A 27,819-nucleotide genomic window follows, 5' to 3' on the forward strand; every position below is an offset into this window, starting at 1 on the left:
CCTCACAGGTCTACCAGTACTTTAGCTGCTTGCCAGAGGACAGGGTGCCTTATGTGAACAGTCCAGGGGAGAGATACCGAATCAAACAGCTGCTGCACCAGCTGCCAGCCCACGACAGTGAGGTAACAACACTGTGTTACAGTCTTTGGCTTCACTCCTGGTGTGCTGCAGTAGTGTGATGACATGTTAAATACATACAATCACTAAGTCTAACAAATTAGTCAAATCACGGTACGACAATACCTTATTATTGTTGATTCTGAGCTGTCTTTCAAACTTCACATAGATGCTGTTTTGGAAAATAGTAACTGTGCATTCTTTATATTTCCAAACATTGTTTTGTCTTTTAATGTCAGGGGGAAAATGGATTATGCTCATATTGTGTATCACAATACTACTACTGTTACTACTGTTTGCTCACAAAATGATCATTTGTATATCAATTAGTTACTCACCTTGTGTTACTTCGAATTTGTGAAGAAAACTGTGTGTACACATTTGGATTCTTTAATTTTTTTTGTTTTTCATAAATCCAGGTTAACACAGGTGAGTAATTGATATACAAATAGTGATTTTGTGGGTGAAGTATTCCTTTAAATGTTATTTGCAGTTGTTAATGGTGATTTATTTTTGAAACGTCTGCTTCATGCCCATCATTGCATAATGTATGAGTCTCCTAAAACCAGAAGAAAGTGCTTCATACGTCCCTGTAATTAAAAATCATTCTGTTTCTAGAGTTCAGTTTGGTCAGAATATAATCCAGCTGCTTCTGATGCTCACTTTTATAATTTATCAGGATCCTGTTGCTAAAAAGATGATGCATCTCAGGAGGCATATAAACAGTTTCAGATATAAAAGTATTAACAAGACCATAACAGCCTGATTTAATTAATCTTACTGAATCTAAGAGGTAGGTGTGGTTTAGAAGTCACGTTTGTGTGCACATGTCAACAAGAATATCTTTGTGTTTCCTGCAGACCCAGTACTGTAACTCTCTGGACGAGGAGGAGAAGAAGGAGCTGCGTTTGTTCAGTCAGCAGAGGAAAAGAGAAAACCTGGGCAGAGGCGTCGTCAGACTCTTCCCAGTAACTATGACGGGAGCCATCTGCCAACAGGTAGAGCAACATTTATTTTATGTTCAGAAAAGGTAGCAGATTTCCTCATGAGACAGGCCACTATAAAACTCAAAAACATCAGTATCTTTATATGATATTAATGCATTCAGGTGGAACCTATTAAAAAACATGAGATCCGTGCAGAAGAGTTGTTTTATAGGACTGTAGAGCGTTCAGGTGCAAGTAGGTGCAGGCATAGCTCAGGGGCCAGAGCACGCTGGGATTTAATGATTACAGGGCTGTATAACATTCACCATCTGACTTCCTTCCCTCTGCACCACACCCCCACCCCCATGCCAACCAAATCTATTTTTCCAGTGTGGCAGACAGATCTGCGGTGGAGACATAGCGGTGTTTGCCAGTCGGGCAGGACACAGCAGCTGTTGGCACCCTCAGTGTTTCCAGTGTGCCACCTGCAGCGAGCTGCTCGTCGATCTGATTTACTTCTTCCAGGACGGACAAATCTACTGCGGCCGGCACCACGCTGAGAGGCTCAAGCCCCGCTGCCAGGCCTGCGATGAGGTGACTGTCTCACTCAGCTCCCCAACCTGTCTCATAAACTGTCAACAACAGCAGGAGGTTAAAGCAGGTCTATAAAAGCAAAGTGTGGTGGGAGTCAGACAGCAAGAAACTGAGTATCTTGCCAGTATAACAGTATTTATACTGAGCTCATACCCATTTTCCAGTTTCCTTTCTCTCTCTCAAACCATCTGCTGAAGGCAACAGTTTTAGTTCAGCAGTAACTTGTGCAGAAAGATCCTTTAACATATCCCCAAATTTATCATAATATCCTGTCAGCTGTTATATCATTGGTATTTGTAGAGAGATATTTGCAGATTTTTCTGGCGGTCTCCTCTTGTTTTGAATGGCCTCTCAATGTGACTTAAGAGATTAGTTGACGTAGTCGACTAATGGATCTGCCACGACTGACCTACAAGAACCCAGAGGATGGCTAAGCCTGCAGCAGGGGAGCCGATAGCATCTTTTTTTTCCTATCTTGTTAACCCAAATCCTCAGCACTCATTTTTACAACTGATTTGTTTACTTCTGTACCCATGAAATCATCACTGCTGTGCTGACTGACCTCTCCGTCTCCCTCCTCTCTTTTGCTGCTGTGTCTCAATCCTAGATTATTCTGGCAGATGAATGTACAGAGGCAGAAGGGAGATACTGGCACATGAAGCACTTCTGTTGTTTTGAGTGCGAGGCCGCGCTGGGCGGTCAGCGTTACATCATGAGAGAGAGTCGACCGTACTGCTGCTCCTGCTACGAGTCCCTGTATGCAGAGTACTGCGATACCTGCGGAGAACACATAGGTACTGAGCTAAGTTTAAAGGAACTTATTGACTGGGTTTCTGTACAGCTTTCTGTCTTATCTGTGGTGCTTTTTATCAGTCTAGATTGATTGGGTGTTATTTGCTGAGTGTTGGAGTTATTGGCTTTAATCTCACAGATGCTATAAATGCTACATTTATCCCAGTTATTACGTCCTTAAAGGTGGCTAAACAGTGTTGATGTGTATGATGTGTCACTTATACTTATGCATTAACATTTATATTTGTTTGTGTTTGATACCCCACGTACATACTGTATACATGCTGTATACATAGACTAGATAATAGAGATAGACACGCAATCATTAAATCATTTCCTCTCAGGTATTGATCAGGGCCAGATGACATATGAGGGTCAGCACTGGCACGCCGTGGAGTCGTGTTTCTGCTGCGCCCGCTGTCGACTCCCCCTGCTGGGACGTCCCTTCCTCCCTCGAGCGGGGCTCATCTTCTGCTCCAGGCCCTGCTCGCTGGGTGAAGACCCCAACAACTCCGACTCCTGTGACTCTGCGCTGCAGAGCAAACCGCCTCAGCACAGACGCTGTGAGACAGCAGGGAAACAGCAGCAGCCACAGTGCGGTTCTCCATTGCAGCCACCAGAGGGCATCACTGCTCCTATAACTCCTGCAAAAGACTGCATTCACACTGCAGTGGGAAACAGAGGTGATGATGGTATACTGGTGTCATACCCACATGTTATGTAGGTCACACTGCTGAGAAATGACCCTGTAAGAGATTATTCTCACACATCTATTCACTCTGCTTCTCTCAGGAGTCCACTGCACTGCTCCAGTTCAAAACGGACTTCCTTCACCCAGTGGTCATCCTCATCCAAGAGGCTCCTACTCACCTCTCCCCCACATCCATCTAGGAAATGGCTTAGGTCCATCTTGGCCCAGCGATCTTCCACATTACAGTTTACTGCCAGGAGACTCTGGCGTCAAACCTCCTGCTGGTGGAGAGCTCAATGGAAATACTGGACTGACTGGTCTGAATTCAAGAGGAACCTCTACTGCTAAAGACTGTAGGAACTGGGTGGAAAGGACGAATCAAGTTATGCAAGGTATCAGAAATCGCTGATGCTTCACACACTTACACAAACAAACATGGTGTCAGTATTTTATAACTTTATAATCTCCTGATTTTCTCTCTGCAGTGTTTCCTCCTCAGAAAAACTCCCACCTCATTTCACCTGACTCGCCTCCCCTCTCGCCCAACAACTCCTCCATCCTACCACCTCCTCTGCCCCTCAAGTCTCGTGACCTGATGCCCCAGGACTCACCCCCACCCCCAAACCTCCCCCAGCCTGAAGACAGACCCTCTGACTCTCCGCCCCCGCTGACTCGAAGTGGCACAGCGAGGGTCAGCTTCAGAGAGCCAATCAGCAGCAGCTACTCTGTCGACGAGGACGAGGATGAAGAGGAGAATGAGGAGGGGCTGCGAGAGGGCGAGGAGAATCAGCAGGAGGAGGACGAGGTGGAGGGAGGTTTCGGAAGCAGGTTACATCTGCAGAAAGGCATCCCTCCACAGATGGATCTGCTGGGTAAGAAAAGGCTTTCTGAGTCCACAACATCACTCCTACTAAATAAGGTGTTTGATACTGTGGGCCGCAGCATCCTGTCTCTTATATATTGTTGTCTTTCTACAGGTTGTTTTCCCTCTTGCTTTAAGCACGCAGTGGTTCAGCCATTCCTTATTCCTTTTAGACTCGTTTCCAAGCTCTAATTTTTATCCAAAAGACTAGAAAAAGAGTTTACCAACAATGTCATCCCTTTTTAAGCAAGAACAAAATATTCAAAGCTTTTCAGTCTAGTTTTAGGAAGCAACATAGCACTGAATTTGCTCTTTCAAAAGTTCACAGTGACTTGCTAACAGCAGCTGACAGTGGGGACTGTGCTATTCTGATACTTGTAGACCTTTGCATGGCATTTAATACAGGCGATCATTAACTTACTGGACTTAAACAATGGGCTGGGATCCAGGAAACAGCACTAAAACCAAGATCAAGATCAAGATTAACTTTATTGTCCTACAGAGTGGGAAATTTGTCTTGGGCCAATGGTTCAAGTCATATCTGGGAAATATAAATGTCTCTGTTAATGTGGGGAAGTGCTTCTTCTTCCTCCTCAGCCGCCTTTACCTCATTGGTTCCTCAGGGCTCTGTTTATGTACCTCTTCTCTTATCTTGTCTTGTCTCGTCTCGTCTCATCTCGTCTCGTCTCTCTATATGCTCCCACTGAGTCCCCTCATTAGGAAGTACAGCATCTCTTTCTGTTGTTTGGTGGATGATACCCACCTATACCTCCAACTAAAAAGCCACAGCCTTCGGTCTTTGTAGCCCCTATTTCACTGTCTCCAGGTCATTAAAGACCGAATGTCTCAAAACTATTTGATGCTAAATGAGCTGAAAACAAAAGTGGTTCTCTTTGAATCCACCGGGACTCAGCCCAGACTTTGCCCACTGTCATCCTCTGTAAAATCATATGCAAAAAAACTTGGGATAATTTTTGCTTCTGCATTTAAGCTTGATGCCTGAATCTAGAAGAGGCAGCTTTTTCCAGCTGTGAGCCTTAGCGAAAGTGAAACCCTGTTTTTATTATTCCAAAATTGTAAAAATGTAAACCATGCTTTTATGACCGCTCGCCATGGGAGTCAGTCAGTCTTCACTCTCACGTCTGCAGTATGCGCAGAACACTGCTGCGAGGTTGTTAAGTAGTTTCTGTAAAAGTGAGCATATTTCCCCTGCACTCGCCTTCCTCCGCTGGCTCCCTGTCAGTGTTAGAGTTCATTTTAAGACTTTATTATTCGTCTAAAAGCACCTTAGAGATTGGCTCCCTTTTACTTATCTGACCTTTAAACTCCCCACACCCCACCCAGGTCACTCAGGTTTTCTGACTAGTCACTTATGGTCATCCCTCAAGCTCGGCAGAAACTCAGGGGCAACCGCACCCTCTCAGTCTCAGGCCCCAGTCTGCCCCACCGCATAAGACAAGGGTGTCCAAACTTTTTTGAGTGGGGGCCAGTTCGATGGTGTGAAAAAACCTGGGGGCCAGCTGCTTCTCACATTATAGGGGATATTAGTAGTAGTTCCTACTTGCTGCTTGACAACAAACTGATTTATAGTCCTGCCATGAGTGGAAAAACTGGAGAAAAAAAATGCAGAGTAAACTTGCTTGATTAACCAATATTGCAAAGCAGGTCACATATAGTGTATTTTGAAAGACAAGCCACAGGTCATTTAAAATCTGTCTGAGCTGGGCTGGACTTTGGACGTGTCTGATATAAGATTTCCCCCTCTACTGAGTCACTCAGCTCAAGACCCACCTTTTTTCTTTAGCTTTTAAATACACATTAATTGCTGTGACTAATTTGCCTTCTATAATGGTTGTTTACTAGTTCTGCCTGGTATTATTTGTATTTTGTTGTCTGCTCTCTTGACCTGTTTTTGTGCTTCATACATTTGTAGAACTCGTGTTGTTGTTTAATGACTTTGAAAGAGGAGAATATTAACTGAAAGAAATTAATTCTTTGACAATGTCTGTTTCCACCCAGATGGATCCTCTTACCACCAGCGTAGCCTGCGGCGAGGGTGGAGCCGTTGCCGTATCCCCTCCGACCCCGTTCTCCACCCGGGAGCAGAGAGGCGCTCCCGACGCTCGCGGTCCGACCGTCCTCGGCTGGACACCCTGGACTGGAGAGGCGAGAAAGACAGGGACAGCCGGGGCTCCGCCAACACCTCCTCACTGACCCTCCAGCTGGGCCACTACAAACACGAAGACTCCTGCTCCACGTGCTCTTCATCCTCAGACTCAGAAGAAGAGGGCTTCTTCCTGGGACAGCCCATTCCTCTTCCTCCGCAGCTCAGGAAGCAGCAACCTGAGGCGAGCAAAGACAGAGAGGAGGAGGAGGAGAGGGAGGTGCAGAGAGACAGGGGACTGAGAGGCAGCATACGGCGGAGGAGAGCTCACAGCCTTGGTGCAAAGGACAAAGATAAAAACTGTGCTATCTCCTAACCCCCAACATCAAAACATAGCGTGTTATTTTCTAAATTATGGTGCACAAGAAGAACTGATGGTCCTTCATTACTCTGGTATTCAAGCTGTTTATCAGTTTCATGATGGTGACACAGAGTTCAACACACAGCCATTGTTCCTGACACACTACAACAACAGAAGCACAACGAACCTCAGAGAAGTCACTACGTTTAGCTTCACGGTATTGACATGTTACAGTGTAAAAATGTGAGTGTATGAACCGTGTGAGTAAGTGATGAATGTGGAGTGATTATTGTTGTAACATCCAAACGAGGACTCACACCTGTGTTGCAGTTTATTTGAACACAACCTGCAGTGACCCTGAAGTGAAAGGCTCTTTAACGTCACCTTGATTTACATATGCAAACTTTCAGTAGCATGTATGACCAGGAACTGACAGCTCATTCCTCCATCGTGGTTTGGAACAGGAATATTAAATATATCTTATGTTTAACTCCACTGTAACCATCTTTATGTGCTCTTATGTGCAATTTTTATACAGCTGTAATATATTACAGTTATGAAAACTGAATGGCCAAAATATTACTGTCAAAGTATCACAGAGGAAAATTTGAGTACATTTTTAGAGGTTAAAGGGACAGTTCACCCCAAAATCAAAAATATGTATTTTCACTCTTACCTGTAGTGCTGTTTATCAGTCTAGATTGTTTTGGTGTGAGTTGCTGAATGTTGGAGATATCAGCCGTAGAGATGTCTGCCTTCTCTCCAATACAATGGAACTAGATGGCACTTGGCTTGTGGTGCTCAGAGTGCCAAAAAAAATACATTTGAAAATCTTTCTACTGAACTACACCCACCAACCTTATCCCCACGCAGAAAGAAGCATGTGTCTACTCATGGACGAGAGGCTCATGACAGTGTGAGATGAAAACGTAATTGGTGTCCTCGGCTGAGCTGTAACTTTAGCTCAGTAGTGCTACGTAAGGTAGCAGTAGATGCACGCTTCCTCCTGTGCAGTGATACAGTTGGCAGGTGTAGTTCGGTAGAAAGAAAATAGTTCCTGCATGAAACTGCTCACAACAAGGTGTGTGGGTTATCTTGAGTAACTGGGTCATGATTTCTGGAAGGAGACATTGCTGTTGAGTTTTCAAAATGTATTTTGGTGCTTGTGACAGCAGGGCTGCAAATAACGATCTTTTTTTTTATTTTAATTTATATATATTTATATACAGTATATATATATATACTTTATTAATCCCCGAGGGGAAATTCAATTTTTTTTCCACTCTGTTTGTCAATTACGCACAGGTCCGAACACACACATGCACAAACTGGACCTATACATGCACTAAGTGGAGAGGTGTCAGAGTGGGCTGCCCATGACAGGCGCTCCGAGCGGGTGGGGGGTTTGTTGCCTTGCTCAGGGGCACCTCGGCAGTGCCCAGGAGGTGAACTGGCACCTCTCCAGCTACCAGTCCACGCTCCATATTTTTTTGTTCCGGACGGGGACTTGAACAGGCGACCCTCCGGTTCCCAACCCAAGTCCCTATGGACTGAGCTACTGCCGATTAATCTGTTGATTATTTTCTCAATTAATCGATTAGTTGTTTGGTTTATAATGTGTCAGAAAATGGTGAAAATGTCTATCAGTGTTTCCCAAATTCCACGATGATGTCCTCAAATGTCTTGTTTCATCCACAGCCCAAAGATATTCAGTTTACTGTCATATAAGAGTAAAGAAACCAGAAAATGTTCACACAAAAGTAGCTGGAATCTGAGGATTTGGACATTTTTTGCTTTAAAAAATTACACAAACTGATGAATTGATTAGTTGCCAATTGAATAAATAGTTGACACCTAATTGATGAATCATTGCAGCTCTACCTGAAAGTGCGAGATCTAAACATCAATGGCGTCCTCCTCAGCTGAGCTGTAATGTTAGCTAGCTCAGTGGTGTTAGGTGAGCTAGCAGGAGATGCACGCTTCCCTTAGTGCAGTGATAGAGTTAGCAGGTATAGTTCAGAAGAAAGAAAATAGTTCCTACATGAAACTGCTCACAACAAGGTCTTTGGATTATCTTGAGTGACCAGGGGTCTCATTTATGCGTACATTGCATACGTATTTAACGAGGCCTGAAAGAGCCGTTTGCCACTTCCCACGGAAAAGTTGGGATCTATAAAAACAGACTTGATGGGAGAAACTTTGACCCATGCTTACGAATACTTTGGGGTCGGGAAAGTGGTGACACAGATGGTGAAGTGGAAGCCTGATTGTAGATTTTTTTAAATATTTTTTGACGCATGCTGTTTTTGGCTTTTGTTCCTACGTATATTTTTAGTATGGATCCTACACACTGTTTTATAAATTAGACCCTTGGTCATGATTCCTAGTAAGAGACATTGCTTTTGAGCTTTTCAAATGTGTTTTCTAGCGTTTTGAGCACCACAAGCTGAGTGACATCTAGTTTTATTATATTGGAGAGAAGGCAGATATCGACACCAACACTCGATAGCACCAAAACAGTGTAGACTGATAAATAGCATGACAGGTAAGAGTAAAAAATATGTGTTTTGATTTTGGGGTGAACTTTACCTTTAATTTTGTTTCTGTGTCCAAACAAAATACTGCAACATTTGTATATATTCATGTCTTTAATCAAAAAACACTTGTATGACTTTAAGGTCATTTATTTTTATATCCTTGGTGTAGGTCGCTGTTCTTTCTTGTTTTATTTCAGGCAAAAAGAAAAGATTAGAACTTCTGTTTCTCTGACTTTGTGAGACAACTTTACGTTGACATTAAATTTGTCTAAACTGTTTGTCTTGCTGTGTACTTCTTTACCTCCACACTTTACACATACCTCAACATCCAACCTTTGACCAGCTGTGTGTCAGCAGTGCAGGTCAACTATGATCCCAGCAAACAGAAAGTCCTTATCACATAACCAGCAGCATGTAACAATAGCAGGGTCACGTGACTAAAGAGAAGTCGGTTTGTATCCTTGTTGGAGACAGATTGGACCAATCAGGAGGAGGGGGCGGGCTCAGGAGGAGCACACATGAGTTGTCAAACAGGTTTGTCTTAAGCTGGTTAGTCCTCACCAACGCTTTCACACAGATTCACCTCAGCAGGACATCACTGTGTGTACGCTGGGCTCAAACTAGAAACCCAGGAAGGGTTCAGGAGATCAGCAGGGACTGTCAAGGTGAGTTTTCTGTATAAATACCAGACTGTAAGATAAAACTCAGCAGCTAACCCACACCTTCATACAGGCAGAGCTGAGCTTGTCAGGGCAAGACTTGGTGGAGGCCTTGAGTACATGTGGGACATTTTTTCTGTTGTTTACCTGCCTCTCTTTGTGTCTCTGTGTCATCAGTCTTCCTGCTTCGCTCCATGTTTGTCATTTACCTTCAGTGGCTCAACTTGCTGGCACTTGACTCAGAAACTTTAAATTAGTGGCTCTATTTTGGCTTGTCTGACTCAACTCTTGACATTCCTCTGTGCTTTGTCACACACCAGCCTGCTGCCTTTTAACCATATATATCACACTGCTGGGTGTCCTCACTGGTGGTGCACTTTGTTTTTGTGAAGTAGGGGAGACTTCAGGTAAAGATTGGAGATACAGAAAGTCTCACGGCTCTATCAGCAGGAGTTTGGCCCGGCTCAGACTGGAATGGCAAATATGTGGAGAATGTGACTGGCTGATGCCGACTATTTCAAACGCACACGGTATCTTAAGTGTATTCCAGTGCTTGCACTCACCAAGTTCATTATTATGGACTCCACCACAGTTTGAGGCTTAAAGGGTAACATTGGTATTTATTTCTAAACCTGGGCCCATTTTCCCATGTTTGATGTCTATAAGTGACTAATAGGATCAACTAATTTTGAAATAACTTCAGTATGGGGCGAAAGCACAGCAGCTGGCAGCAGCCAAACAGACTGCAATCTAACCACTCAGGGCATTTGTGCTACGCCAATTTACGTCCATTAAAAGTGGTTGTTTTTGCCACTGACAAGCTCAGAGATAGACCTTTTTCTTAAAAGAGTAAGATTCTTTTTGTTTAACCAGAAACTGTGCCAAAATCTCTATTGGCAAACTCACCAGACTCCATTTAAATAAACATGATTTGTAGCATGTGTAGAGCCAGCATATTCATATATCTAAAGCCGCTTCCCCACTGGACAAAAAAACCAAAACACTAAAACCTGCTAACATCTGGCTGTTGTCTTCATTGGTGAAGGTTACAGTCAGCATTCACTCACAGGACAGTTGACTCCTGTAGTCACCAGGCGACCAGGAAGTGCGCTGGGCTCTGAAGCCAGTTTTTGTAGTTGCCTAACCGTAGTACTGCAAGTTCCGGGTTCCATTACATGACGCCCCCTGACCCAGAAAGACTTTATCCCATTGACTGACATTATGAAAGAGATGTGTGGATAAAATCTTTGAGCGAAATGACTCATTCCACGATCATGATTTGATCCATTCAGTCCGATAACACTTCACTCAAGAAGAGCTGTGCGATTAAATCATTTTGTCGCCATTCAAGTTAGCGGAGCTCTAAACTGGAAGTTACCCATTCAGCTAGTGGAAGTTAGCCGCTCTGTCACACTTGGCTGGCGTAAGTCTCTAGTGCGTATGCTCTATGGGCTGCACAGTGCGGAAGTAGGTCCAGTAATCTTAGGATCATCCTGCTACTTCTACACTCGCCAGTTAAACCATTATGGCTTCATGCGCCACTGAGCAACTCTCATAGGAATGAACGGGGCCCTGCGTTCAATGCTGTATCCAGTTCTCATAATACATCCATGGTAGTCACGTCTCAAGTTCCGATGATTCCGATGGTGGCTGCTCAAATTTTAGCCCTTTGCTGGTGCAATGCAATGACGGGCAGCCAAAAAATACCATCCGTCTCTGTCCAAGCAGTGCTCATTAAAAAAGGTGGTCAGCTTTAAGTTTGAAGGACAGACTGAATTACTAAGAGATGTAAAACATAAGTAACCACCTCCAGGCCTCCATGCGGCTTTCTGCTGTTTACTAGAGACATCCATCGCTGCAGACACATTCTGTTTGTGGCCTTACACACACCCTTACAAACCGCACTCACCACCAGTATGAGACACACCCATCAATGCAATGGTTATCTGAACCCTGCTACGACACAAAGTTGTAGTAAACAAAAATGGGGCCAAACAATGGAGTAAACAACTTTATCGAGATGTAACCCTGACCCTATCCTCAACTGTAGCTCTTTTAACCTGACGCGTCATAGCTAGCTAAATGCCAACTTAGGTATGGTGGGCAAGTCATCTATCTGCTCCAGCTGCAGCTATACCTCCTCACTTTACTAAGCTGTTTTCTGGCCCGTCCATGACGCTGAACACAACACACCAGAAAAGAAAAAGAGAAAGGTATATTGGTCGAGTGCAGAGCTGAGTGCACGGCTCTGGTACACTTGCAATGGGAAAAAAGTCTATCGCCTTTTTTTAACGAGTTTTCCAGTGTTTAAAAAACTTGCATACACTTGATCCTTTTGGTGAAAAAAGGGTAAAACTGGGTGAATTTAAAGATTTATTTCAACCAAACTAGAGCTGGTGAGTGTTAGAACAGTGGAAAAATTAACCAAGATGGGTTTTGTGAGGTTTTTTTATTTATTTATTTATTCGTCGACTTTGAATGAAGTGTCTTTTACGATGATAAAATTATTGTATATTTAATTAGCGTCTGATGGGTTTGGCAATAGCGATTTCAAGGCTGTTCCCGGTTAAAGATAAAGAATAGTAGCCTTTGACCAAAGGGTCTATCACCGTAGGGATCCTTTCTATAACTTAAAATAATAATGTGAACCTGTCAGTGGTAAAAACGAACACTTAGTGGATATAAATTCACGGTGCACAGTTGCCCGTTAACATACATTTCAGCTTGTTTCCTTGCTGCCCTCTCACTCATTACTGGACAAATTCCAAAAACTGTTGTCTCCATATGTCACTTAGACACGAAAACATGGGAAAACCAGGTTGAAAAATACCAAAGTTGCCCTTTAACACTGGACACAAACAGAGATGCTTAGTTCAGCCTCTTTGTTGTGACTTTACTTAACCTACAGCGGCTGGTAGTTCAGGAAGTAGCCCGCTACAAACCCTGGCAACTGGCTGCTTTATTTAAAGATGAGAAGCCATTGTTCCCATAGCAGCTGTTGGTGTGTGTGTGATCTGCTCTGTATTGCCTCCAGACAATAGCTTGTTGACAGTTGTCCTGATGCACCTCCCCGACACACACACACACTTGTGCCACTCTTTTCACAGGCCTTCTACTGACTGAAAATGAAGTGTCAGTTTTATTGTGTATGTGTCTGCGGAGAGATGGATGACTGAGTGTAATTGTTCAGATCCGTCGGTGCCGGCAGCCAATGAACTTGTAAGATGGAGACGGCTTCAAGCGGGTGATTGGCTGCGGTTTTAAAGACAGGGGAGGGTTTATGGGTGTAGGTGTCTTTGTGGGGTTGGCTGCATCCTGTGTGTGTTAGAGTCTTAAAAGTGTCTGAAGAAGACGCTTGTAAGGTAAATCTGAGTTCTTTATTGAGTTGTCTGCCTCCTGAGTGACGTGTCTCTTTTCCACAGGACATCCAAATGTCTGGAGTTCAACTGAGATGCTGAGCTTACGTCTCTTGGAGCTGATCATGAGGCAGCACACGGGAGATTTATTTCAAGGTGAGAAGAAAAGGCTGTGAGAAAAAAGTTGTAAACAGGAAGTGCACAAGGACAGGTACGACTTACAACCATGCCTTGGGAAACTCAACACCCAGCGAGGCAGCCGGCGAGGACTGCTGCAGCTGCTACGCCCCCTCGATTGCGGCCCAAGGGTCCAGTGGGGCCAGACTTTTACCAGCAATTCAAGACAGCAGCAGGCAGACCGAAGCAGAGCGCGGTGGAGAGGCTGGAAGCAGACAAGGCTAAATATGTCAAGAGTCAGGTGGCTCTTTCTAAACAGCAGCCGGTCAGACCTCCTGAAGTGCGGAAGCCTCTTCTGAACCCCAGCACGGCTCTGCGGCCCACCAGGAAGATACCAACCCAAACAAAACCGAAGCAGGAGGGCGTCCAGCTGGACTTGGAGCATCTGAGTAACCTGATAAGTGGTGTGAATGATTCAGTGACTGTGAACTCAGGGGACGGTGACACTCCTGATGGTGCTGTCACTTCACACAGCTCTCCTCGCCCCACACCTTTGGGGGCGCCACAGAAAAAGGAGAGGCCGTGTCCTCCTCCTCGTCCTGACTGGTCCAGTCCAGCTAAGGTGAGATTAAAAGCCTCTGGACCTGCCCGAGTAGAGAGTCCCGGGTCTCCTGGAGGTCCAGCTGCAGGGACCGTACGCAGAGTGGACGTCATGCCTCAGGCCAGCCCTGTGAGGACTCCCTGCAGACCACCTCAGTACATGCGACAGCCCCTTCAGCCGATACCTCTTCACCCCCAGTTTCCACTCCGCCCAGCAACTTCACACCTGCGTCTCTTCCACACCAGAACTACACCGCGCCCTTCTCCTCTGAAACCTGTCATTGCTGCACCTAAACCTGACGAACTTCCCTCCAGTCCAGCTGGACCTCCTGTCCCTTCTTCACCTGCCCCCAACCTCCCTGTTTTCCCTCCTCCCTCCCCAGCGATCACCCGTTTGTCCTCCACCAGCTCCAGGAAGCGCCCCTCTCTGACCCGCTCTAAATCAGACATGAGTGACCGCTGCTCCCGAGCCGGGACGGAGCTGGAGCGCTTCTTCAACCTGTGTGGTTTGGACCCTGCAGACCTGCACCAGCTGACTGGATCTAGTTCTGACATTGTTTCCATGGCCCGTTTCCGTAGTGTGAGCGCTCCAGGGTCTGAGTGTGCAGGCTCTGGTAAAGAGGGTGAGGATGACGATGAGGAGGATGCAGGCAACGCTGCAGAGCGGGTTCCCTACGGTGTTTCTGTCATTGAGAGAAATGCAAGAGTGATTAAATGGCTGTATGGACTCCGTCAGGCCAAAGACAATGTAACTAAGAGCACCAATTTATAAGATGGTGTTAAAGGAATACTCCACCTACAACATGACAAACGTTTTTGTCACAGGCCTCCATGTAAAATGGCGAACATGTTGATTCACTGATTGGTTAAGGACACATGTAACAACAGCAAAACTATGTCCCTGAACTGTTCGCTGAAACGCTACTATTTAAAACTGAACTGAAAGTGAAAGTTATCTGTGCTCTCTTCAAGGTCAGATGCATTTGGGAAGTACCGAGCATATGACTGGATAAATCAGACTTGGATTACACTGCAGGAGTTGTGTGAGAGTTTATAAACAGAGGTTAAATTTTGCTGTTGTTAAACGTGTTTAAGTCTTCTTCATGAAGTCAAGGTAACATGGCATGACTTTAACCTATAAGATTTAAAACTCAAGTAAAAATTCCAGTGTCAAAACTGCAAAAACACACAGTGATTAAACTGGCAATAAGCTGAGTTATATGACACGATGGAGGCCATAATTCAACTTTTATTTGGCTCCCTTGTTTGTTTTGATTCTTTTTTATTTTTACTTGACAAAATGTTTATTTGACCAAACATTTTTGTTGTTGAGAAACAGGAAGGGTTATTTTTACTCTGAAAGTCTTTAATTTTCTTGTTATTTTGACTTGAAATGTTCTGTTTTGTGTTTTTCATAAATGGGATGTGGAAGTTTCATCTCTGGTCATGATCACGTTAATGAAAGGCATTAAAGGTTGAATGATGAAAGCATCTTGTTTGGTACTCAGTGAGTTTATATTACAGGGATACATGTATTTCCTCAGAGGGATCAGAGCACATGGTGTTTTTATGTAATCACAGGTCCATATTATAAGCCTGCATAAACGTCTTTAACTTGTGGAATTGCTTCGAGATTATTCTTCTTTTTGTTGATCTTGTGTCAGGCAGGAAGAACAGGATCAGCAGGCTTCATTTGATGGAGGAAAGTTTCACTGCTGTTCCACAAGAGGTCAGAACAGACCGTACTGACGATCAGTGCAGGAACATCTGTGATTTCTTTCTGATAGTCCAATGAAACCTGTGATCTCTTTTCCTACAACACAACGCATACAAAGACACAGATACACATATGGATAGAAAAAATAGGTAAAAAAAATACATAAAAACATAACAATAAAAAAACACAGCAGTGAAATGACAAGCAGTCTTGTCCCAGGTCCCTGATCCTACCATCTGACTTGATGAAATACTCAGACCAGCCCGTCTGGCACCAACAACCATGCCACATTCAAAGTCACTTCAATCACCTTTCCTCCTCATTCTGATGCTCATTTGAACTTCAGCAGGTTGTCTTCACCATGTCTACATGCCTAAATGCATTGAGTTGCTGCCAAGTGATAGGCTGATTAGCTGTTTGTGTTAACGAGCAGTTGAACAGATGTACCTAATAAAGTGGCCTGTGAGTGTACATAATAATAATGAGTTAAACAGCCAGTTCATTCATTCATACTGTGAATACGAGCAGGTGGGCTGGATAACAGCGCCTCCCTTTTAAAGACATAAAGAAGTTGTTCAACCAGATATAGTGTCAAACAGGTGGGACAGAGCACAAGTGTGTGTTTGTGTGTGGAGAGAGCTACTGTTGTGGGATACATGCAGTGGAAAATTGTAATTGAACGTTGGCATGTGGTGTGATTCCTCCTGATTTCAAAGAATGAGCTGTCTTAAGAATTTTACAACTCAAGTCCAGACATTTAGGAATTGGTTATTAACACAGGCTGCAGATAGAAACTCACACAGCGACGGTCAGCAGAGGGTAAGTAATCAAATTAAATATTTCTCTCTCTGCTTTTGTATTTATATTCAAAACAGGACAGTTAAATAATCATATTTTCAGGGCAGATTTTTTAGGAGCAGTTTGTAATATCTCAGCTAGTTTTTATTTCATGTCATGTTCTTTCTCTCAGATGTGACCCACAGATGATTGTGTTGTCCTTTCCTGGAATGATTTGATGCCTTTTTTGTAAAAGTAGTACTTAATAGAAGTAAATGGTAAATGCACTGCACTTGAATAGCACTTTTCTAATCTTTCGACCATTCAAAGCAGTTTTACGCTACATGTCACATTCACTCATTCACACACACATTCACACACTGGTGATCGTGGCTACCTGCTGGCTACTCAGTAACCATTTACATGCACTCGCATACCAATGGAACAGCCATCGGGAGCAGTTTAGGGTTGCATACCTTGTCTAAGGATATGTTGACACATGGGCTGGAGAAGCTAGGGATCGAACTACTGATCTTTTGATTAATGGACGACCCATTCTTCCCTATGAGCCACAGCCGCCCCTAACTGCTAATGGATGGTGTCACTGGGACCTTGGTTGCCGAGTGGTCAAAGCACATGCCACATTACGATAATATTGTGAATTCAATTCCAGCTTTGGGACTTTAATTGCATGTCATACTCCCCGTTTCCAATCTTTGCTGCCATCTGTCAAATACAGGCAAAAATACCCCAAAAAAATCTTTAAAAAAAAGGCGATGATGTCTTTCCATTCAGAATGAGAATCCCACCCACACTGAGGGGGCTCCATCCACAATGGAAATACAGAAACACAAAGTGAGCTGGGTTGAGCCGAATCATTCAGTGGAAATGAGGCATCTGACCGACAGAAACCACCCAACATGCCATGCCCAGTTTGTAACAAGATTCTTTTTGTTGTATTTGTTCCCATCTCCGTTTACACCATAAATGAGCCGACACAAGAGAACCAGATTTCTCTCCAAGAAGATCTGAATAGAAGAAATTTCATTTGAATTCTGACTTTTAAATGTTGTTCAGCCCACACTTTTACAGTGTGAAAACTAAAGAGAAGTGTGTGAACAGAGCTGTTGGCAGAAGTGCATCAAAACAGTGAGAAAAACTGTACAAACACAAAATCAGGTGAATGTTTGAAGAGACTAATAGACGACAGAAATATTCCCTGTTGGTTCTTCTCTTTGGTCTTCTCAGGGGTCGGGGGGAATTCCTCTGGCCAGGAAGGTGTGTTATGCTGTGGGTGGGGTCCCAAATCAGATGACCGCAGTGGCTATCAGTGTTTCCCTGCAGATATTCCTTCTGGATGTTGTGCAGGTATGTGTTAATGCTGCATTACAAGCATGACCACTGATCTGTATTTGTTACTACACCATCCTAACTGGATTTCAAGATAAAGTATCTCAGTTTATTTCACAGATGCAGGCCTCCTATGTCTCCATGATTCTGTTTGTGAGTCGGGCCTGGGATGCTGTGACCGACCCTCTGGTTGGATATCTGGTGAGCTGCAGTCACTGGACACCCATCGGCAAACTCACTCCATGGTTGGTTGGTTGGTGGAGGGCAGGCGCATGTTTAACACACTTCATATTGAATTCATCCCCCGGCGCCGTGTTCAACAGAGCCAACAATGTTTATCCCACAGGCTGGTTCTCTCCACTCCATTTGGTATCCTCTTCTATCTGCTGCTGTGGTTTGTGCCACAAGGATTGATGTCTCAGGCTCTCAGCGTGCTGTGGTTCCTCACAGTGGCCTGCATGTTTGAGACCCTCATGAGTGTAAGTGTTGCAGGCACTTCCTGCTCCTTTCTGGTACACTGTTCTGTTTCTGGTACACTTAAAATCTCAATCCCCTCTTTTTTACCATCAAATTACAAATTATAACGAAATTTACAAAAAAAAAACAAATACTTAAACACCCATCAGTGTGATAAGAACTACTCAAAATAACAGAAACCATCTTTGGGAAAAATTTATTTGATGCATGCTTGAAGTTTTTAGTTTGGCCCATGTCCCAACAAGAAGGGGGCAGGGTTTATGACCTGTACTGCAGCCAGCCACCAATCAAGTTTTGGCTTCACTTGAGGTGCTGTCATGTCGTCCATCTTTATATACAGTCTTTAAATATCTGTGGAGAGCCAGTCCTCATCCATGGAGATCACCATGTTGCACCACCATTTTTCTACAGTAGCCCTAAATGGTCAAATCCAACACGGGTTTTAGATAGAGCCATTTGTATTTTTGCGTCTGTAGTTCGCACTGAGCACTGAAGGAATGCCAACCAGGAGAAGTTTCAGCTGGTGGGAATCTGCAATCAGTACTGCTAGTAGCCACTAAATCCCCCTAAATCTAACACACTGTTCCTTAAAAACGATCTCCACCATAAATAGTTACATCAATAAAATGTTGCTTATACCTTATTGGTGCTTTTAGCTTCGTTAAAAAAAAAAAAAAAGAAATTGAGTACTTTTGCTTGTACCCATTTCTTAGTCATCTATCCACCATCTTGTGCTTCGGGATACTTTTGCCCTCTTCATCTTCCTCATGTCACCATGGTAACAGAATTTCATACTCGTCTTGTGGCACTGTTGCTGCTGCCATTTTGCTCCAAGCTGTGTCACCATGGCTACGGAGTTTCACACTGCTCATGTGCTGTTGGTGCTGGTGTCATGTTTTCCCATGTTGTCCATTAACAGTGCTACAACGTTCCTTACCTCTCACTCAACATGTTCCTGGGGGGAGATCACAGAGACAGAGACTCTGCCACGGCCTACAGTAAGAGCACAGATACTCACAATCGCCTCTGATCGTTGTTCCCAGGTCGAACAAATGTAGAGGAGGATTTCCCTCTGATTCATCACATATCTTACGTCTTGGATTGTACATTTACTCAGACGGAATAATTCTTCCTTCACCGCACTCATTGTCTCTCTTATCTGTCCGTCTTTGACAGGGATGAGTATAGAGATGGTGGCCATGCTGTTAGCTTCTGTAATGCAGGGTCAAGTTGTAGCTGTGTACAACACAGAGAAGCAGGAGGCCTGTCAACATCTGGACCAGGCTCATGAAACAACACCTGAAAGCACATCGTCACCACAGACTGCACCACTTCAGGAAACGGTAGATAAAATGTCAACATAAAAGTTGTCACTCTGGCAGAGATAACGCTCATATTTCTTTAGCAGCCCAGCAGCATTGCTTTGGCATTGTGCTCACTCAGTCCCAGGGGTATCTCGTTACCCTGTAATTAAGTGCTCCTAGCTTAAGGTAGGCTTTGTTGTTCATAAACCAAGTGTTGTGTGTTCATCTTATTGTCTCTGTGTTCTCAGTGTTGAGAGCAAACAGATTGGAGATCGGAGAGTTTGATAAACCTGAAGTGTATTTGCAAAAATAAAGCATTACAGTGAATTTAAACTAGGTAGGTAATCAAGGGGATTTATGTCAGACTAAAGGCATATTTTGTCATATTTCACATACCTGCCAAGAGTTAGATAAGAAGATGACTTTCATATTTGTCCATGGAATAAAGCTAGTGCCAGAAAATAGGTAGTTTAGCCTAGAATAGAAACTGGAGAAACTGGTCAGTAGCTGGCCTGGCTCTTTCTGTAACAAAATCCATCTAGCAGCACCGGCTCGAAGGCTCACTTTTTAACACATTATATTATTAAAATTATTAATATATTTGACTGTTACAAAAACTGAGTGCTGGTGGGCTGACTGTTGCTTACAAAGTCAGGTTAGCTGCTTCCGCCCAGTTTAATGCTAATAAGCTACCCGCTGGAGCCAGTGACAGTTATCCTAGCCTAGCATAAAAACTAGAGTAGCTAGCTAGCCTGGCTCTGCCTTTTGCTAACAAAATCCACAATGAAAACTTGTAAAGCTCACTGATTAACACAATATATTACTTAACATAATTCATATCAGATTAGCACAAAAACCGAGTGCTAATAGGCTAATTATGTTACCTACAAACTGTATCAGGCTAGCTGCTTTACCAAGTTCATATGCTAATAATAAGCTAACTGCTCGAGCCAGTGACCGTTATCTTAGCCTAGCATAAAAACTAGATAAACCAGCTAACCTGGCTCTGACCGCTGGTAACAAAATCCGCCTAGCAACACTTCTGAAGCTCATGAATTAACTCATAATATCATATACAAAAATGATTATTTAATTTGTACAAAAACAGAGCATCAGTGGGCTAATTTTGTTATCTTTAAACCAAGTCAGACTAGCTGCCTCCGCCAAGTTTGCTATGCTAATAAGCTAACCGCTGGAACCAGTGGCATTTATATTAGCATAGCCTAAAACTATAGGAACAAGCTAACCTGGCTGTGCACGTTTGTAACAAAATCTGCCTAGCAGCACCTAATTAACACTTTATATTATTTAGAATAATTATTAATTAATTTGTGCAAAAAACAAGCACTGATAGGCTAATTTTGTCACCTATACACCAAGTCAGGCTAGCTGCTATCTTTATGCTAATAAGCTAACCGCTGGATCCAGTAAGGGTTATAGCCCAGCATATAAACTTAAGGAACTAGCTAGCTTGCTCTGTCCAGTGGTAACAAAACCTCTAATGCTCACTAATTACTCTAATTTTATTATTTGATATCAATTATATTTATTTCATAGGCCTACAAAAAGCAGTGTTACTGGGTTAATTTTGCCACCCAACAAACCGAGTCAGGGTGCTTCTCCCTAGTTTTAATGCTAACAAGCTAACCATCATTAGCTTTAGCTCCATATTTTATGCTAGCTAATGAATTTATGAGTGATCAGTCCTCTAATCTCAATCTCGGCAAGAAAGCAAATATTTTTGTATATTTAATGATGATTAATAATCATGAAAAAGTTGATAATGATGCTATAAATCATTACTTTAAGTGGAATGACTTGACACGATCTAATGCTAAAGTAAAATATCACATAGCTAACGTTTACAGATTAAGTCAAGTCACTTATTTATATAGCACATTTAAAAACAACAGGAGTTGAATCAAACTCCTTTCCAGATGAAGTAGTTTGTTTACACAGGTTTACCTGATTAAATAAGTAAAAGGTATGTAATGCAATAAAAACAGTAACAGAGAAGGCAGGACTAAAATTAAAAGGCTTAAACAACTCACATCATAAAAGCACGAGCAAGTAAAGAAGAGAATAAAAAAACTGGTAAGAGTTAAAGAGTTAGTGTTAAAAAGGTAAGCCTTAGGCTGAACTAAAATTGTCAGGGGTGGATGACTTAAAGTGGGATGGGAGCCTGGGAGCGGCAACAAAACTCTTGGTCACCTTTTGGTTTTGCAGCATGAGTGAGGGACTAATAATAGTTGTTGTGAGGATGACCTCATTGACCTAAAGGGAAAATAATGAAATTCGCAAATTGGTAATGTATTTAAGGCAATTAAAACGAATACCAGGATTTTAAAATCAAATCTGTATTTCACTCGTAACCAATGCAAGTGAGGAGGAACAGGAGTGATGTGTTGTGGTTTTTTTGTTCCAGTTAAAGTTGGAAAGGTTAGAAAGGGTGGAGTGGGACAGCCATAAATACATACAATGAATTATGTTAGTCAAGCCAAGAGGTGATAAAAGCATGAATAACTGTTTCCAGGTCCCAATTGGATAAAAAAAAAAGCTTTAAATTGGCTAGAATTCCAAGCTGATAAAAACACTTAACACTAGTAACACTTTATAAGATCTGTTTACATGTGTTTGCATGCCTCTGGGCATGTGTTTGTTGGCAACATAATATTGTGCTTTATTTATCTTTAATTGTTTGTTGTGTGTATCCCCTCCACCCCACCCTCCAGCAAAAGGCTTTCCTGACCTCAGCTCTGGTCATGGGTGCCTTGTTTTTCCTCTGCAGCCTGGCTCTATTCCTCGGGGTGAAGGAGCAGCGGGGTGAGTCATTCACAAGTGGCCAGTAGTCAGTGCTCAAATACTATGAATAAAACATATTTCTGTAGTTCGGCTGCTTGACTGTGTTCCATTACTCCATCCAATATAAAGCAAATGAGAGCCTTACCCTTAAACTAAAGTTCATCAGTAATGTGAGTTGAGTATATTATTTCTGACATTTTTCTCCCCTTCCCTGAAATCTAATTTTGGTTTTATTTGCAGCCCCTCTCTGCTCTGATGACAAAGTGCGACCATCCTATCTGACCTCGCTGAAGATGCTGATATGTCACGTTCCCTACCAGCGGCTGGTGCTTGGCTTTGTCTTCAGTGTACTTGCATTTCAGGTGCCGAACTTGGTTTTGTGCTTTTAAAAATCATGCATTTATGTAAAAGTTATCAAAGCATAATGTTTACTTCTTGTCCCGTGTCTCTTTCATCTCAGATGTCCTTGGCTAATTTTGCACTTTTCTGCAGCCATGCAGCTGGACTGGGAGCCCAGTTCCAGCACCTCCTACTGGTTGTACTGGTAAAATGCATCTAACTATAATCACGCACTCTGCTCTCCAAGATGTTTATATATGCAACATTTCAGCCTTCTAATGATTCCACAAAGTGCATGATTAAAAGACAAGACGCATTTTGAATGTCAAATAAATGATCTCAATATTTCCACAGGCCTCTGCCTCAGTAGCAGTTCCTCTGTGGCAAACAGTTCTCCTGAGAATAGGGAAAAAGGCCACAGTTTTCATCGGATTATCAGTAAGATAAAAATAATCTAAATGATAACAGCTGTTTTCCACACTTTCAATCTTCCTCCTGCCTGTGAGGCCTGATTATGTTTCTCCCAGCTCTTCATCCCGGCAGTGATTATAGTCGCCTGTGTTCCCAGTAACCTGCCAGTGTTCATGATAATGTGCGTTCTGATAGGATTCAGCGTGGCGACCATATTCTTGCTACCCTGGTGAGTCAGCTCCCAGCGAGGACACACAGTTCTCAAACCTTTCCAAGACTGCCTGTCAGATCTAATCAGCATCAGAACTCTGTGTTGTGCACATGAATCATTCACATCGCCTCTACCTGACCCTGGATGCTGATGAATATTCTAGCGATGATCTGTTTTGTTGGCTCGACAGTTCTCCTTATCTAAAATGACATGGTGGTTTTGATATGTGATATGTCGTCTTGTTCTGTATCTGCTACAGGTCCATGCTCCCAGATGTGGTGGACGACTTTGCCGTGAGACATCCGTCCTGCAAAGACCTGGAGCCCCTGTTTTTCTCCTGTTATGCCTTCTGCAGTAAGCTGGCAGGAGGCCTGTCTGTTGGCATCTCAACCATGACATTACAGTGAGTCATTCTTCCGTCCAGTCACTTTAGGTGTTATGGGTCGTACATCTGTTGATCCGACACATTTTGTTTTCTCCTCGTCTGCAGGTTTGTGGGCTACAGAGCCGGTGCATGTAACCATGGTGACGGAGTGGTGACGGCTCTGATTGTGCTGTTCTCACCAGTTCCCATCACACTTCTGCTGATAGGGATGGTGTTTTTTCGCTTCTACTCTATCAATGAGAGGCAATGTTTGCAGCTGACCACAGTTCAGTAAGTGACTTTATGGGTGAATTATCCCCTGAAAGGATGAAACCACAAATAGTTCCTGACATGTCATCTTTAAAGTGTCTATTATGGGGATTTTTATTATAAAATCAAGTGAAATAACGCTGTGAAAACAATGTGACCATTTGAAAGGTGTCTCATAGTGATTCATCTACAATTAATCTCTTTGATTCACTCTCATAGCATTGTTTTCAACCGGAGCAGGCAGCTGTTTCCGGCAGAAAATCCAACTGTACACTACTTGCTTAGCTCCAAACAGTCAGACAGACACAGTTAGAGACTAGTTGGTGAACATGGTGGAGAATTTAACAGCTGAAGAGCCAGATATTTTCCTCCCGGGTTGGTGGAGACCAAAAGCAGAGCTAAAAGAGAGTGAATATTGGACTTACATTCATCAGGTGTCCAGAAACACAACTCTGAATGACAGAAAATTTGTGTTGTCTGTGCCCGTTGAATGTGTAAATAAGTTTATTACTGTATATTAACTTAAAAGGTGATAACATCTCAGTATTGTGTTCACGCTGTTTTCCATAGTTTTGAGTTCTTATTTATGTTAGCATTGCTACTTTGCTACAAGTCAACTGCATATTAGAGAAATTGTTTGACTTTTTTTTTTAGATTATTTTTTGGGCTTTTTTGCCTTTAATATACAGGACAGTGTGAAATGGGGAGACAGAGAGAGTGGGGGGATGACATGCAGCAAAGGGTTGCAAGCCAGAGTCGAACTTGCGACCGCTGCAGCGAGGCATCACCTCTATACATAGAGCGCCGGCACTATCCACTAAGCTACCGACGCCCCAGAAATTGTTTGACATTTTAAAAAATATCCTTAATGTCTTTTTTGCCAAGAGTTAGAGTGATGCAACAGTCATATCTGTAGGCGAACTGAGGCTACAACTTGGAGCTGGTTAGCATAGCTTAGCATAAAGACTGGGAACGGGGGAAACATCTAGCCTTGCTCTGTCCAAAGTTCAAAAATATCCCGAAGGCAACTCAAAACTGTTAAATATCTGTTCTGAAATAGCAGCTGAATGATAGCAGTTGGACTAATTAATCTACATTCAGCATATAGACCGAATCACTGTGATGTCACACTAACAACAACAATCACTTCAGGTAGACAACAGGCTATTGATTTTAACTGCAGGGATATCAACTGGCAAACTTGTATGTTTCTGTTGTCATTCACGGTGGTTCAACCTATGTTTGTCCTGTACTTATGTACTGGGTTGCTTTGCTAGCATTTTTGATAAACTAAATCTACCGCTTCAGAAGCTCAGCAATGTACTGCTGTGGACAAGGGCCACAGTAAAATGTATTTCAGCAACCTAAAAAATCTAAATAATTTTAAGTTAATGCTTTATTTGGAGTGTTTTTTCCACTTTACCTTACACACTAACTGATCGAGGCAGCTGCAGACCAGCAACTCCCGTGTTCTGTGAGGTAAAATCACTGTTTTGTCAATGGAGTCTGGTGGCTTTGAGATAAATACAGCGTACACTTAAGCTGATATTGGCTTTAAGGTGGCTAAATACTAACCAGTTGAGGCAGAGTTTGCTCAGCAACATTTCATTTTATGTATGTGACACATCTACCAAGATGTTGTAAATGGACATTGTGATTTGGTCTAGATGCAAAGACTGTTCTCACTCCCTCATAATTAATAATATAGGTCTTTAGGGACATTGAAAGTAATATTTCTCTGAAAAACTCCCTGCAACACAACTTCCTAATAAATTATGTGAATTATCAAAGCACAGTTTTCAAAAATGTTACAAAATTAATCAGATCACTGTATATGTAAGCAATAGCAAATTTATAGTAACATATATGCATGTTTTTTTTTATGGCAGTTAGAGTATTTTTTCTCTTTTTAATCTTCATCTAGCCCTGAAGCTACATCATCCTCATCAGACCAAAGAGAAAACGCAGAGCAGCCATCAGTTCTGCAGCAGCCCTGTGATGGTGCGACATCAACTTCACTCTATAACACAAAGACTGACACATTGTACAGGTCACATTCCTCACCAGGTTCTTACAGTCGTGATAAAAAAAGCTCAGTCAAGTCATCTTCCCTTTCAAATATATCAAAGAGCCACTCTGGAGAATACAGCAGGCCGAAATCAGTTATACAGTCAAATGTAAATCCTCAGCGTCATAAACAGAGACTCAGCCCACACCAGCAGTCAGGACCAAAGAAAGTGGGCAGAAATGTTCCTGAGAGTGATCCTGGGTCTTTCTCCAGCAGGTCAAATGTTAGATCCAAAGTGTCATGGGTATAGTCAGATACCTTAAAGGTCCACTGTGTAAGATCTAGGGGGATTTAGTGGCATCTAGTGGTAAGGATTGCAGATTGCAAAAACTGCAAAAACTTCTCCTCATTAGAATTCCTTCAGTATTCATTGTTCAGGAGATTTTTACCGGGAGCCGAATTATGCGCAGAGGTCTCTTCCTCTCCAAAACAAACAGATTGGGTGATTTAAACCAGTGCAAACACTGACTAAAGCAGTATCGTGGTACAAATCAGTGTTTCTCCTACACTGTTCAGCATGTTGCAGATGGGCTGCAAGCCTAGCTCCTGCAAATATGTGCTCACATTTTATTGGATCCAAATGTTCAGGAGGTTTTTGCCATGAGTTGAATTATCAGCAGAGTTCTCCTCCTTTTCAAAACAAACTGACCCTGTGATTTAAACCAGGGAAAATTCTGAATAAAGCATTTTAGGTTTGAAACCGGTGTTTCACTTGGTCAAGCACCACAGGGTCCAGATTTCTCCTTAGTCATTAGTTAAAGGTCCACACAGGTTTATATATTCAGTGTCATGTCTTGTCTGACTTAATATGAATACAACCAGCAGCCGGCTAGCTTAGCTTCGCATAAAGAATGGAAACAGGGAAACAGCTCGCCTGGCTCTGTCCAAAGGAGACGAAATCCACCTACCAACATGTCTAAAGTTAGCTAATAACATGTTATATCTTGTTTGTTTAATCTGTACAAAAGCCAACGTATAGAATCAACAAGTTATTCGGTGCTTATTGTCACAAGCACAGAAATCCCTGCGCACTGTGACACCATCCCAACACAGTCCTCTGAGCATTTAAGAACTGCCTTGCTTGTGCTAAATTTATCCTCTAGGGGGGAAAAGGTCTCATGACGGAGACTATAGTGGCAAAATGATGAGTCACCTTCCAAAACCAGTTTTATCAAGGCACTTTTCATCTCCCTTTTCTGACATTTGAAATGAATTCTGGTGGATTTAAAGGAAATATTACTTCATGCCACAAATCAAAAAAATATTTTGTCCTAATCCATAATTATACCTGCATGTAGTGTGAGGTTCATGTTAACTTACTTTATCTGAATTGATATTTGCTGTTACAGTTTGGGCCAAATCACAGAGATCCTGCCCTCTTTCAACTGACTGTAAAAATGAACAGCTGTTTCCTTATCCTAAGTACTTATCTCAGTATTAAGGATTATATTTCTCGAATGCTGATTGGTTGAATATGGTGAGAAAAATAAAAACAGATTGGGCCTTCAAATTTTGACTCTCTGTCATAAAATGTCCTCTAAATAATCTACATGAATATTCGCTACAGTATTTTTAAAGTTATAAAGAAAGTAAATTGCATCACATACTGTATGGACAGTCTCCTCTTTCAATTGTTCTGCTTAAATTTTATTTTATTGTTTGTTTCTACAATTTTCTCTAAACAGTTGTTTATTTTGGAGAGGAGGATTTTGCTGTTTTTATGATTTATGTTGACTTTTTTAAAATTATAATAGCTTCTGAATTGTAAGTAGGCTGCAGTTGTTATCAGTGTTTGCAACACATGCTTGAAAGTTGCACAAATGGATCTTTTTTGAGCAAGTACTCTTGTAATTTTTTATGTTTACACTCACACTCCTCTTCAACAACCTGTGCTTTGTCAAATAAATAATGTTTGCCAGTTGTCATTCATTGGTACATTTTAATCAGCTGTCATCAAACATGAAGCAACACAATCTAAAAATCACTGGCCATCCCAAATACTTGTGTCCCAAT

The 27,819-nt window shown here is 42.6% G+C and overlaps 3 protein-coding genes across 4 annotated transcripts in view; all 3 read left to right on the plus strand.

The window, feature by feature from the left end:
- prickle3 (prickle homolog 3) overlaps positions 1-9,252 on the plus strand; it is a 31,323-nt gene extending 22,071 nt beyond the window's left edge. For both annotated transcript variants that reach the window (XM_050066258.1, XM_050066259.1), the window contains 8 exons: positions 9-122; positions 978-1,115; positions 1,434-1,637; positions 2,245-2,431; positions 2,774-3,112; positions 3,222-3,512; positions 3,606-3,992; positions 6,002-9,252. In XM_050066258.1, the coding sequence (XP_049922215.1) occupies positions 9-122; positions 978-1,115; positions 1,434-1,637; positions 2,245-2,431; positions 2,774-3,112; positions 3,222-3,512; positions 3,606-3,992; positions 6,002-6,462 (2,121 nt within the window). In that variant the 3' untranslated portion in view covers positions 6,463-9,252. The remainder of the gene's footprint in view (positions 1-8; positions 123-977; positions 1,116-1,433; positions 1,638-2,244; positions 2,432-2,773; positions 3,113-3,221; positions 3,513-3,605; positions 3,993-6,001) is intronic.
- Positions 9,253-9,518: 266 nt separating this feature from the next.
- fam110a (family with sequence similarity 110 member A) lies at positions 9,519-15,207 on the plus strand. The gene is made up of 2 exons (XM_050066266.1): positions 9,519-9,649; positions 13,066-15,207. The coding sequence occupies exon 2, from the start codon at positions 13,226-13,228 to the stop codon at positions 14,486-14,488; it is 1,263 nt and encodes a 420-aa protein (XP_049922223.1). The 5' UTR covers positions 9,519-9,649; positions 13,066-13,225; the 3' UTR covers positions 14,489-15,207.
- Positions 15,208-16,150: 943 nt separating this feature from the next.
- On the plus strand, positions 16,151-27,712 carry mfsd2al2 (major facilitator superfamily domain containing 2a-like 2). The gene is made up of 14 exons (XM_050064253.1): positions 16,151-16,252; positions 17,459-17,578; positions 17,681-17,805; positions 17,907-18,039; positions 18,957-19,035; positions 19,214-19,380; positions 22,074-22,164; positions 22,384-22,505; positions 22,604-22,687; positions 22,837-22,920; positions 23,010-23,122; positions 23,364-23,507; positions 23,595-23,759; positions 25,663-27,712. The coding sequence occupies exons 1-14, from the start codon at positions 16,151-16,153 to the stop codon at positions 26,054-26,056; spliced, it is 1,923 nt and encodes a 640-aa protein (XP_049920210.1). The 3' UTR covers positions 26,057-27,712.
- The last annotated feature ends 107 nt before the right edge of the window (positions 27,713-27,819 follow it).

This window comes from Epinephelus moara, chromosome 16 (assembly GCF_006386435.1).
Source record: "Epinephelus moara isolate mb chromosome 16, YSFRI_EMoa_1.0, whole genome shotgun sequence".
Taxonomy (NCBI): Eukaryota; Metazoa; Chordata; class Actinopteri; order Perciformes; family Serranidae; genus Epinephelus; species Epinephelus moara.